Here is a 12685-nt window from a genome sequence, read left to right as displayed (position 1 = left end):
CTGACAAAACAGACTCTGTATCAACCTTGGTTTCTATTTTGGGAAGAGCTCCTGAGTCCTCCTCATCACATCGCATTTCTTTTACAACAGTCTCTGCCTCCCTACAGTCTCTGTTGGCTTTACCTCAGCATCCTTGGCAGCAACCTCAGTCGTGTCAGGCAGTTTCACGTCTTCCGTGGCCACGGTGTCAGCCTCCTTCGTTGGTGGGACTCGTGCACCCTGCAATCTCGTGCACCCTGTAGATAAAGGCTCTCTGACAATCCCTGTAGTCAGAGTCTCCATGTCAAAGTTTGCAGCCACTGTCTGAGCCTCTTTTCCTACCTCTGAAGCTGTGGCTTCAGTTTCTTTGCCAACTTCTGTTGGCATTACTTTAATTGGTAGGACTTCCACTTCCTTTGAAACATCTGCTAGGATGTCTTGCACCTCTCTGGCAGCAATCTGTGTGGTTAAATAGTCTTTTACAATCTCTGCAGCCAAAATCTCAGCTTCTGTGGTCAACTGTGTCACAGTAGTCTGAGTCTCCTTGGGTTCTTCCTCTGTTGGGATGAATTCAGCTTCCTTAGCAGCAGTCTCACCCTTCACAGGTTTGTCCTCTTGAAAAACCTCTGTGTCTGTACTCTTTGACAACCTCTGCCACATCAACCTATTTAGTAACCTCTGATGTTTCAGACTCAATTTCCACTACAACTTCCTTTACATCCTTGACAACATCCCTTTCCATCACAAAACCTCCTTTTTGGCTACTGCCTCCATCTCCTCTGTGATGGCTGCTACAGGATCAGCCACTTTAGCCACACTATCTACTATTGCTTGAGCTTCTTTCTCAATGTTTGTCAAGGACTCAGTTATTTGAGCTATATTGCATATGTTTGCAGTTACTGCCACCTCTGCAGCATCAGTTGCTACATCCTCAGCAGTCTCAGTAGCTTCAGTTTATACACCATCAAAAGAGGTAGTTGCTGACTCACTTTCCTGGACAGTAGTCTCGTGGGGAAGTCCAGCTACTGTGGGCTCTGGGTCCCGGTCAAGTCAGTCAGGTTCTTGATGGCTTCAACCTCCTGCACCAATGGGATGGCAGTAGCTGTCTCAACAATGCTTTCAATTGGTTCACCTTTATTCAAGGTTGGATTGCCTACAGTTGTTGCAGCAAAAACCTGGCTTTCTTAAACCAACATGGCAGCCTCTGTGAGGATAACATCTGCTTCTGCAGATGGAGGGGCTGCTTCTGCTTCGGCCGTGCTGCTCACAACCTGGAGCACTGGAAGAACTTGTAAGTTTATTGCTGTATCTTCACTTTGTGCAAGTAAAGCAGCTCCCTGGGCTTTGATTCCTGCAGCCATTTCCTTAGGGAGGAGTACGCCGACCTTGCCAACCTCCACACCTGCTTCCATCAGCAGCCAGTCCATTTGCTATGCATGCTCCTGGACGACATCAACAGCTCTTGAGTCAATCATTGCTTCGGTCAAAACTCCATCTACAGAAGAATGGACAACAGTCTTCCAGGAAAACAAATTCAACACTGGTTTTGAATTTCATTGTAAGCTAATTCATATTTCGTTTCAACAGGCTTTTGTGCTCACCTGCCAAGTCACACCAGGTTTACAGATTTCATGACCAGACATGACCTCGGCTTTCCTTTCAGCCAACTCTGACCTCCTGTTAAAGTACAAGAGGTCTACACAGTAAGTGAGCTTACTTGTTTCCTGTCATTGATTACTGGTTTTAACTGACCAGTGCACTTTGCTTGTGCACAACATTAGGTCTTAAAGACCATTTCATGAAAGCAGTAAGTTAAGACTCTGACATCACTTTGGTTTCAGGGCTGAACACATTATACACACCATTATGCAACTTGAGCTAGCAAGGCCACCTCTAGGGACCAATGCTTTACTGTGCCGTAGTAAATCACCCCTGCTAAGGAATAGAAACAGCAGATGTTATTGAAATGTTATAACTGTCTCCCTGTAGTGGCAGGGCCCAGCGCAAATTTGTCGAAATACAGGTGCACCATCTTTCCCTCTCCTCCACACCTGGTAATGCAAATTTTACTATATCTCTTCAAAGCATTGTTTATGGCCCAGTCAAACTGTGAGTGTTTTTTAGCAAACACCAGCATGAACCCAGGGAGAGGAAATGAGACTACTAAGACCCAGCCAGTGACCTTTTCAGTCATGGTGATGACCTTTTCATGCCCAGCCATGCACAGTGAATAATGTAAGACACCAACTTGTTGCTCTGCTCCCTGGTGTGATAGGAGAATGCATGGATGATAGCTCTGAGGTCCTCGCTGATTTTATCCTGTACTGCAAATATCATGACTCATGCATATGTGATTAAAACACAGTGCATCATCACCGTGCATATGGCATTGCAGCTGAACTCACAGAGGTCTGTTTACGCAGGAACACATCAGCTTCACCTACAAACAGCAAGAGGCTGCAGAAAATCAGAGAACATCAAAGAGAATGAGATTAAAACTGCCATTTTGCTGCTGCTCCTTTAACGCTCAGTGCTAATTCACTGAGTGTTAAAGGAGCAATTTAAAGTGCCCTACCCTCGCCTGCTGGTGCTGGCCAAGTCAAACACCTTGTGCATGGCAATGACTCTATTGCGCCCCATGGAAGCCACGTCCCCACCTGTTATGATGGCATAGTGCATCCCTGAATGGAGAGCCAATTTCTGAAAGGTAATGGAAAGAGCTTTGGCCAGAAAAGAACAGAGAAAAAAAAAGAAAAGCACAACTGTCTGTAACATTAGAAATAATAATAATACTGTGTTTGTATAGCACATTTCATATAAAACATGCAGCTCAAAGGGCTTTAACACTTTATTTAAAAAGTCACTCTGCCCACTCTCAACTGTCTACTGAAGCTGAAAATGTCAGAAAACATGAAAGGAGAAGAAAATCAAAAATGTGTTTCACCCGGCCACACACAGCTCCAGGTCGTCCATACGTCAGGATGTCCCTGGACGGTCCTCTGTTCTGTTTGGTGTTACAAGTGGCAATAGTGACGTCTCTTACACATTCCTCCAAAGCCGTCTGTGTGATCATGGCTCAATGACAGCATTCAGCATTTTTAACAGTCATGACTAAAACCACGCCCTGTAAGGCTCCTGTGCTGTGATTCTCAGACACTTGGCCATCTGACAAAAAGGACAACAGAGGGAATTGCATGGTGGTTTGTTTTAGGACAAAAGTTATTTTTACATTAACACAGTTACAGGAATTATGTCGGAAATCTGAGTGTTCAAAAACAGAATTTGTTATGATCTTATTATAAAATACAGAAAGGCTACATCATTTTAACACCTTCTCAGTCTCTTCTGCTTTTCTACAGACAAATTCAGATGTTCAGCTACTCGTCTGTTTTACAGATTTTGGGGTTAAAATGTGAAAAACAACCAAAGCCGTCCTGAACATAACTACACCCAAGATTCAGCACATGTCCCTCTCTTATTGTTTTGGTGTCTAAGAAATAAAATGAGTATATTCACTCATTTTACACACTGGTTGAACTGATTTTTTATTTTTTTTATTTGCTATTTTTACATAGCATTCTAAAATACTCCCAAATTCGGTCCATTTGGCAGGATTAGCAGGATGTGCAGCAGATGATACACAAATAAATAAATCCATTTATACTATTCTTTGTCAGAAAATAAATTTGATGCGCTTCAAGCTGTTACAGGCTGATGTCGAAAACTTCAAATACAGCAATGCTCCAGACATTTCACTGTTATTTATGAACAGTGGTTCTTAAAAACAACAAAATACACAAATAATCCCCATGTAGAAAGCATTTATCTAAAGCTCTTTAAAATATAATATTTTTATGCATGGACCTCATTTTTGTGTATATGATGTGAGTTGGATTTTTAACAGCCACACAATAAATAGTAAAAACATGAAAATCTGGATCTAGTTTGACTTTAATGGGTGTTTGGTGGCCTCTGCAACTGTTAACCTGGAGCTCTTTCACACAAACACACACAGTCTCAAAAACTGAGTACGGTACATCAGATATGAAGACCAGCGGCTCCCATAATCCTCTGCAGTCCTCCTGTGGTGAAAGTGTGACAAAGTGTGACAGGTCTGACATGGATTTACCGTGTCCCAGCCAGAGATGAGGGCCCTGAATCCTTCCTCAAACACTGCTCCTGCCGTCCTGCCTGGAACAAAACACAATTATCTCACTGACTGCCTCCACTGTGGCAGCTACACCCACTGCCACCCTCTGGGATTTTTACTGAACTGCGAGAGATAGTAGAAGATAACATGCCAGTTACTCTGAGGATTAAGGAAAGTAGAAAGTCATTCTGCCTTCACCTTAGATTCAAGGACAGTTTGTCAGTGTTCAGCAACTTTCAGGCGGCCTCCACTTAAACCCGAAACAGGTCGTTCTTGTGTCTCAGCTCTGTTTCACATTCAGTGGTAGCTTTGAGGAAAAGAAGCAAATATTAAATCCCACAGACTTATGACCACGTCTGACAGAGCTGTGAAATCATCATGATTTCACTTATTATTACACTAAGCTAAAACTAGATTGAACTGATTTAGATACAGTCCCTCTGTGCGTTTTGGCCCTTTTAATATGGACACCCTATGCATTCATGCTGAAGTGGCCAGTAGGTGATATATACAGTAGATAATAATATAAGTCATCAGCCTTTAACTGTGATCAACAGGAAGTATAATATCTCTTCCACATCTTGCAGTGACCTGTAACTGACATTGTCACACTTTTTTTTTGAGAATGGCATTTTCCATCTTGTGATATCAAATTTTTTTATAGAAATAAAAACGAGTGACTGCTTTTTTGTGTGACTGCTTTAACTAAGCCGTTTATTGTCTCTTCTTTTGATCTATTAATGACTCTCCTCCTGCTATTTTATTTCTTGGAGTAACTGCAGGGAGTTGCTGTTTAACAGCATGTATGATCTCAACCTATGATGCATAAAACTTGAAGCAGCATTAATATTTTTTGCCAACTTGGGGCAGCAGAACAAGTTGTAAACACAGCACTGACATATCATATCATGTAATGTGATTATTTGGAGTCATGTTTCTGAGTCCAACGTTCATGCTACTTGTAGCTCTTACAGAATGTAGTAGTTGTAACATCTGGCTCTTTAGCTGCTAAATGCTTCACTGTGCTGAGTTCCTAACTGTCTCCATCTGCTGTTTGGTGCTGAGCAGGTAGTGTACAGTGGGTTTATTAGAACATTTTTGATAAAAACAGAGGCTAAAAAACCAAAACAATAAGCTAAAACAGGCTAAAAGAGTTGAGGCGCACTGAAAAGTCAAGAGATAATTTGTAACTGTTGCATCTACTGCGCAACTTTAAACTATTTTTTCTTCATACGTAAATAATCCTAATAGCAGCATTTAAAATGTTTATCTTTAACAGAATTCAATTCACAACCAGTGAGTTCCATCAAATCAGAAAGAACATTTTCTTCTGATGATTATTACTGTATGAACTCTTCACCAATTTATTCATTTAAGTATTGTTGAATTATTCACTTATTAAGATGTCATTACAAAAGGTCTATTTGTGTCCATGTTTTTTGTTGTTCAATTACAAGAAAATAAAAATCTGCTAATTTGAGTAGACACCAAATGCAAATAGCTAATTTAGATACAGCTGCTGCTGTAGCTGCTTCTCTTGCCTGCAAGGATGTTGTGGAGAGGGTGATTTATGTTTTATCATAAGGTTAAACATTAGAATTAGAGCTGCAATGATTTGTGCATTAATCAATTAGTCAATTGACAGAAAAATGCAATTAATTTGATGATCAAATTCTCGTTTTAGTCATTCTTAAGCAGTAATTCCAAATACTTGCAGATGTAAAGATTTGATGCTTTTCTCTGTCATACATGATAGCAAACTAAATATCTTTCATTTTGGTTATCACAAATGTTTTCACTATTTCTTATATTTTACAGACCAAATGAATAATTTATCAATCTAGAAAATAACTGGCAGATTAATTGCTAATGAAAATAATAACATTATTATTTTGTGAATGCCTTGTAACTCCTCTGGGCTGGATAGTCCTGCTCCACTGCAGTGTCCGGACCACAGACGAAGTAATGTAAAATACCAAGGTGCATTTGGGTTTATCCCTTACCTTTCCTCATGGCCTCTTGCTTCACATTTGCAAAGATTGTCCTCATTGAGAAAATACTGTGGAGTTGAAGCATGATGAATTATCCATTCAGGTAGAACAGATATTTATTTCAGGTCTCTGTTTAAAAGGTTTACCTGTTGCCTGAGCTGATCATCATACTTCTGTCTGGTCAGTTTGTCTTGATATTGTGCCCTCTAGAGGCGAGAAAACAGTCCATAACATTTATATGTAAAATATACTGTATTTTCCTTTTAAGTAAAACTTGTGTTTTACTGTCAGAATAGCACGGTGTGTACAGTGTTAATTCCATACTGCTCAGGTTTGCTTTGTCTCCTCTGTAAGAGTTTTCCATATCTTCTCCCCCGGGGTTAGATGTACTCGCCCTTCATCTGCACCAAAGCAGCTGTTGGAGTTATGTTTACTGACATCAGGGTTTAGCAGTTATTTCTTCTGAACACAGTAACAGGTGATCGCAAAATCATTTCAGAGGTATAGCCCCCCCTCTGCCCCTCCCCTTAAAACCTACTTTTACTTACTCTCATGCTCCAGCTGTAGAATCTGTTCCTGCATATTTATGAGCCGGCCCCAGCACTTCTTTAACATGCCCTCCTGAAATAAGAAGGAACTGTGGAGGAAGCTGCTTTACTGGGTGAACTAGTTTTGACCCCCTGCACAACTACAGTTGCATACATTTTGAACAGTGACCATAATGATGATGCAGAACTGATCCTGTGCTGAGGTGAATCCAGTGGCCACCATTAAAACAAAAATACACTGTGCTTGACATGGACTGGGTAAAAATACCCAAACACAGTGGACCACAAGAAACATGTTCCCCACATATTAACATGAAGGTCATGATGTGTGGGACAGGTAAGGGGCTGAGCTGGATGCTCAGTTTTATTGACCATGTGGACAAAGATTATTGAATCACTCCAAATCTGCAGTACATGAGTTTTTCCCTCCCTTATTATTCACTTTACTTTGTCTTATTATTATTAGTCTATCAAGCATGTTTTATTTTCCATCTCATTTTCCATGAATGATTCCAACATGATTTTATGTTCATCTTATTCATGTCTCTTTCATGTTAAGCACTTGCATGTAATTTCTTTATTGTGAAGCACTTTAGGCTGCATTTTTGTTTTTGTATGAAAGGTGCTACACAAATAAAGTTTATTATATATATTATATTATTTATCATTATTATAAAATAGTCATATAATAATCATCATCATCATCATCATCATCATCATATTAGTAATACCACACAGAGTAGGCCCTGTCTTTATTAGGGCAAAAGTAAGGGTCAAAATTGACTGTTGTATAATTCAGACTGAATTTACACAGCAAGTAGGATCTATGCTTTATATATCATTATAAAAATGGATTGGTGAAAGACATATTGAGTATCAATGTGTGCTAAGAATAACACAAAATTTTAATTACTTAATTGAGATGTCCTATTATTTATTGAGTCAAAGACATACATTCACAGCTGAAAATTGCACACCAAAAATTTAATTAATTAATTTAAGTTGGAAAATATTTTTAAGAAATCAATGCATTTCACTTTAATCACATAAGAACTGGGAAATATGAGCAAAAAAGGTGTATGTTTACAGTTATTGTTATATATGTAACTGACCCTCGTTTGCAGCAATGAGAGTTGTGAAAGAGGCTCTTACATATGGTGCGTTCATGTGCTATCGGATATATATGTTGTTAATGGATGAGGTGTAGCCTACATTTACGTCCCAGTTAAGTGCAAAATGTGTTTTGATATGAAAACATGACCGGTTTTATATTCATGCTTTAAGCTCAATTTGTTATCTCCTCTGGCCGCAGCTCAATTGTGTATTTGTGCGGCAGTCTGTGTTGTAACAGTCGGATGAAAGCGCCAGGAGGGAGCATGTGAACGCACCATGACGCATGTAGAGGGCGGGGCTCCCGCTCACATACAGGGCAGCTCGGACACCAGTGCTCTGGCCACTCCGCTCCGCAGCTAGTGAGGCTACCGAGGTAAACACAACCGGTTGAAAAGATGTCGGTGGTCTGTGTCGCCCTGAGTCGAAATGTCTTGGCTATTCGGAATTCTGGCATGATGGTGGTAAGTGCAAAATCATTTTATTTAGTCTTAGAACAGACATGTGTCTTAGTTTATGCTAGGCTATAGTGTGTCACCCAAAAGAATGTGTGATACTAGCTTTGTCTGTAAAGACCTGTTATAACACACCCTGCTCACAGGCTATGTGTGTGAATGTGACCAAATATTAAAGAAGCCTGTTCTAGTTCTACCAGCTTCACAGTAAGGCGTGAATGAATATAGTAGAGCTTTAATTATCAGTACACTATAATAAATGTTCAGCAAACCTTTCCATTGTGATTTAGTTGAGCTGTTGTGCAACTCCTCCCTCTTATAAACTGATATAGATAATCAGATTTTTTTTCTTTCTAGCAGTTAGGGTACATAGCTATCTGTTTCCTTCCTGTAACCATCCAGAAATAGTGAGGTTATTGTACTTCAGCCCACTTTCATTGTCCTTAAAGAGTCAGTTAGGTAATCACAGACTCGAAAGTGATGTAACATTTTCCTGACAGTTCATTCAAGCTACCACCAGGGGGAGACTTCATACCTTCTTATGCAAAAGGAGCACACAGTTCTATACTGCATTGCTGGCCAAAATGTGATACAGTGTAATAACACTGATTTGATCTGATGATGGCGTATCTCAGAAAGAAGAATTGTAGTTTTTTACATTTCAGTATTTTGTTTTGTAAAATCCACGATATGGTTTTTAAAGGATTTTGTCATTGTGATTTTATCGTTTGGGTGTTTAAACGAATGCTCTTTCTCCTGTACTGTGTTACACTGTCACTTTATTCTGGATTATTTCAGATTTGCGCAATACGAGTATCACTGTTGTCTTTATGAGTTGATGTAACAGTGCTGATAGTATCCTCTGGTGTTACGTTACAGGTACTTCATTTTAACCTTGGTTGACGTAACCAGCAGCGGTCACATTATTCTGCATTCTTTTTATGTACCTCTTTATCGTTCTCTTAGCTGAAATGTAGTGCTTTAGTGGAAGGGATGAAAGAAAAAAGGAAGGAATGACTATAGTGTTTCCATTTGATAACCGTATGCACTACTTCTGTTAACTATCTGTGATACAGATGGTGCGGTATGCTCAGACTGCAGCTGCTCCAGCTCCTGAACCCAGAATCAAGAAGTTCCAGGTTTACCGCTGGGACCCCGACACTGCCGGAGACAAGCCACGAATGCAGACATATGACATTGATCTCAACACGTAAGTCATGACCAGGTCCATTACAACAATGTTGCTGAGGTGTAGTTTAGTTCTTAAAATAATATAACACATGTCCTAACTTGTTGACATGTTCCCTTTTATATAGCTGTGGCCCAATGGTTCTGGATGCACTCATTAAGATCAAGAATGAGATTGACCCCACACTCACATTCAGACGCTCCTGTCGCGAGGGTAAGAAAAAAAAATCTGGGTTCAACAGGCAAGTAAAACACGGAAACATGAACCTCTGTGTCCGATTTCAGTGACACACTGACTGTGTGCTTCTTCAGGTATCTGCGGCTCATGTGCCATGAACATCAATGGAGGCAACACACTGGCCTGCCTCAACAAAATTGACGCAAACACAAGCAAACCAACGAAAATCTACCCACTCCCACACATGTATGTGGTCAAAGATCTGGTGCCGGTAAGTATTGCAAGTGTGGAAAAAGACAGGTTGATTTCAATGCTGTATTTGAAAGTGCTATAGCAGATGTTCATGAACTTTAAGAAAATGATGATGATTGACATGTGTAAAAATAACATGCATTTTAAAAAGGAGTAACACAATCACATATAGTTAATTCATTGGTTTGTAGTAATAATAATAATAATAACAATATATCATTTCCACCAGGATATGAGCAACTTCTATGCACAGTACAAATCTATCGAGCCCTACCTGAAAAAGAAGGATGAAACTCAAGAAGGGAAGGAGCAGTATTTCCAGTCAGTGGAGGACAGGCAAAAACTGGTGAGTGAACCAGAAATACAGACAGTTACACAAATGTCATAATACATCCCCTGGCAGTCATGTTGCAGGTTTTCATATTGTGGCGCTTGCAGCTAACAGATACATGTCTGGTGTATTACACTCTTTAGGACATGTAGCAGAATCACATTTGTAATGACAGTAATATGCTCTGTCCGTGGAGTCATAAAACCCCACAGAGGCTGTCAGAATAAACTGTCGTCTCTAACCCTGCAGGACGGCCTGTATGAGTGCATCCTCTGTGCTTGCTGCAGCACCAGCTGCCCCAGCTACTGGTGGAATGGAGACAAGTACCTGGGACCTGCTGTCCTAATGCAGGTGGGTAAAGACAATTAGAGAACATCTGTCCTCCCAGTAATAGAAATTTTAAATGTGTTAACAAGAATAAAATATCATTATCAGACATCTCACACTCTACAGCTCTACTAGGCTCACCTGTGCTGTGGACTCATTGCTGACATTAGAGTTGGTATGTTAATATCAACAACTGGATGTTAACATGCTAACATTAGCAATATCCCACATTTAAGCACGCTAATGTGCTTTGTCTCATTACTCTCAAAATACAACCGAGGCAAGCGCAAATTTAGACATGAGATTGGGAGGTATCATGTCATGAACTCAAGTGTTAGACATGTGGGAAATTTGAAGTGACAGTCATTATCAGATCGGCCAAAGTCAGTGAGAGTCTTAATAAAATTTCTCTACAATCCATTGAAATTGAGGTATTTTTCACTCTGGACCAAAGTTTGTTTTTTTTTTTACACCAATTTACCAACAATCGTGTCTCCAGAACCAATGTGTCAGCACACATAAAAATGATGGAGTAAACAACACTGTTACTGTCCCACAGGCATATCGGTGGATGATTGACTCCCGTGATGAATTCACTGAGGAACGTCTGTCTAAACTTCAGGACCCCTTCTCTCTCTACCGCTGCCACACCATCATGAACTGCACTAAGACTTGCCCCAAGGTACTTCAAATCATTCACACACACACACACACACACACACACACACACACTTACAGAGTTAATAGAGTGTTAGTTTCTCACAGTCTGTTCCACACACTGCTCCACAGGGACTCAACCCAGGAAAGGCAATTGCAGAGATCAAGAAAATGATGGCGACTTACAAGGAGAAGAAAGCAGCAGCTTCATGAACATCTGAAAATCCAGGTGGCTCAAGATCTACAAAGAATACTTCCAACTATATTAAGAGGAAGAGAAGAGAAAACTGGGAAGTTTTGCCTTCATCAGCACCTTTTCGGATTTTCATGAGTGTGTGAGACGTGTGTGGATGTGTGTAAGTGTGATTGTATAAGGGAGCAGAAAACAGGCAGGTATGGGAAAAATGTGATGGAAAGAACTATCGAGTGAAACATTTTGAGTGATAAACCATGTTGGACCACATTTCTTCTATTTGTGTGCACAGTGGAAAAAAAAGAAGGCTCTGTTGTAATTACTCACAAACATTGTATTCAGACTGTAAATATTTAAATATTTGTTAATTTAAGGTGTGCTGAGCTCATGATGGAAGTCAAACATATGTTCTTGGATGAGAAAAGAACACTGTACCCTTTTGTTGATTTCCTTTGCAAACTCCATTACAATGAACAATAAAGAATGCTGAAGAATCTGATGAGACATTTTTATTTGCAAAAAGATTTATCTCAATAAATAGCTCACTACAACATGATACTTCAATATTATGGCATTTTTCTTGTTATTAGAGATACCAACTTATCTCCTGAGATTATGAATGAGATGTCTTTGTTTAACAACATCATATTTCAAATGTGATGATGATCATTTTGAATGTTATTATGACGATAAACATGCGTATGGAGAAGGAGAAGATCCAGTCGAAGCCTAAAGAGAAGATGTACAACCTGTGCCATTTTCACAGCAGACAAGTTGACTTTTCAACAACCCAGAACAGTGGCTACATTGATTCAGTATGACAGTGAACCAGTATGCACAATACAAGGACTGAGATTCAGCCATCAGTGAGTTTTATTGTTTACATGTGTGGATACAGTAATAATTCAGATAAAGTAATAATCTGTGCACTGCGACTAGAATTTGACCAAGAAACCTAATTTCTCATCCATGAATATGTATTACTGACTTAGTGTTTTGAGGAGAAATTACTGGCCAACTGCATATAAGCAAGGGCTCTGCTAACCAGGTTAACACTGCAGTTCACACCAATGCAGTTCCAAAAGGGATTTTTCTCAAACTGCAACCAAGAAGTTGCTCTTAAAGCAGGCTTTCACTAAAGCTATAAAGCATTAATAAATGCTCTAAAGCCCTTAGCTGAAACTTATTAGCAGTTAACTAATGGTGGCCCAGAAACAGAAATTTGTCTCTGTGAATTTTCACTGCCCTAATGGATTTAAGTAGCAAGAGCCTGAAAATAATTGAACGGAATAGAATCCTATGGAGATTGTTTATCAGACTATCAGA

General features: G+C 39.8%; 1 protein-coding gene and 2 pseudogenes across 1 annotated transcript; 1 reads left to right on the top strand and 2 right to left on the bottom strand.

Annotated features, from left to right (window-relative positions):
- Positions 1-1948: 1948 nt before the first annotated feature.
- Positions 1949-3175, bottom strand: LOC139619886 (ATPase family AAA domain-containing protein 3-A-like; annotated as a pseudogene).
- A 669-nt stretch (positions 3176-3844) lies between these two features.
- LOC139619885 (ATPase family AAA domain-containing protein 3-like) lies at positions 3845-6735 on the bottom strand (annotated as a pseudogene).
- Positions 6736-8081: 1346 nt separating this feature from the next.
- Positions 8082-11858, top strand: LOC139620140 (succinate dehydrogenase [ubiquinone] iron-sulfur subunit, mitochondrial-like). The gene is made up of 8 exons (XM_071475373.1): positions 8082-8242; positions 9310-9443; positions 9550-9635; positions 9734-9870; positions 10081-10197; positions 10432-10533; positions 11069-11191; positions 11299-11858. Exons 1-8 carry the CDS (start codon positions 8177-8179, stop codon positions 11377-11379), a joined length of 846 nt encoding a protein of 281 aa, XP_071331474.1. The 5' UTR covers positions 8082-8176; the 3' UTR covers positions 11380-11858.
- Positions 11859-12685: the final 827 nt, after the last annotated feature.

This window comes from Trachinotus anak, unplaced genomic scaffold (genome assembly GCF_046630095.1).
Source record: "Trachinotus anak isolate AG129_WGS33_773 ecotype Australia unplaced genomic scaffold, CSIRO_AGI_Tana_v1 ptg000004l, whole genome shotgun sequence".
NCBI lineage: Eukaryota > Metazoa > Chordata > Actinopteri > Carangiformes > Carangidae > Trachinotus > Trachinotus anak.
This window is presented reverse-complemented; position numbering and strand designations above follow the sequence as displayed.

Coding starts and splice junctions, on each gene's coding strand:
- LOC139620140 (XM_071475373.1), top strand. CDS start 8,177: ATGTCGGTGGTCTGTGTCGCCCTGAGTCGAAATGTCTTGGCTATTCGG. Junction 9,636..9,733: donor CAGACGCTCCTGTCGCGAGG/GTAAGAAAAAAA, acceptor GTGCTTCTTCAG/GTATCTGCGGCTCATGTGCC. Junction 9,871..10,080: donor TGGTCAAAGATCTGGTGCCG/GTAAGTATTGCA, acceptor CATTTCCACCAG/GATATGAGCAACTTCTATGC.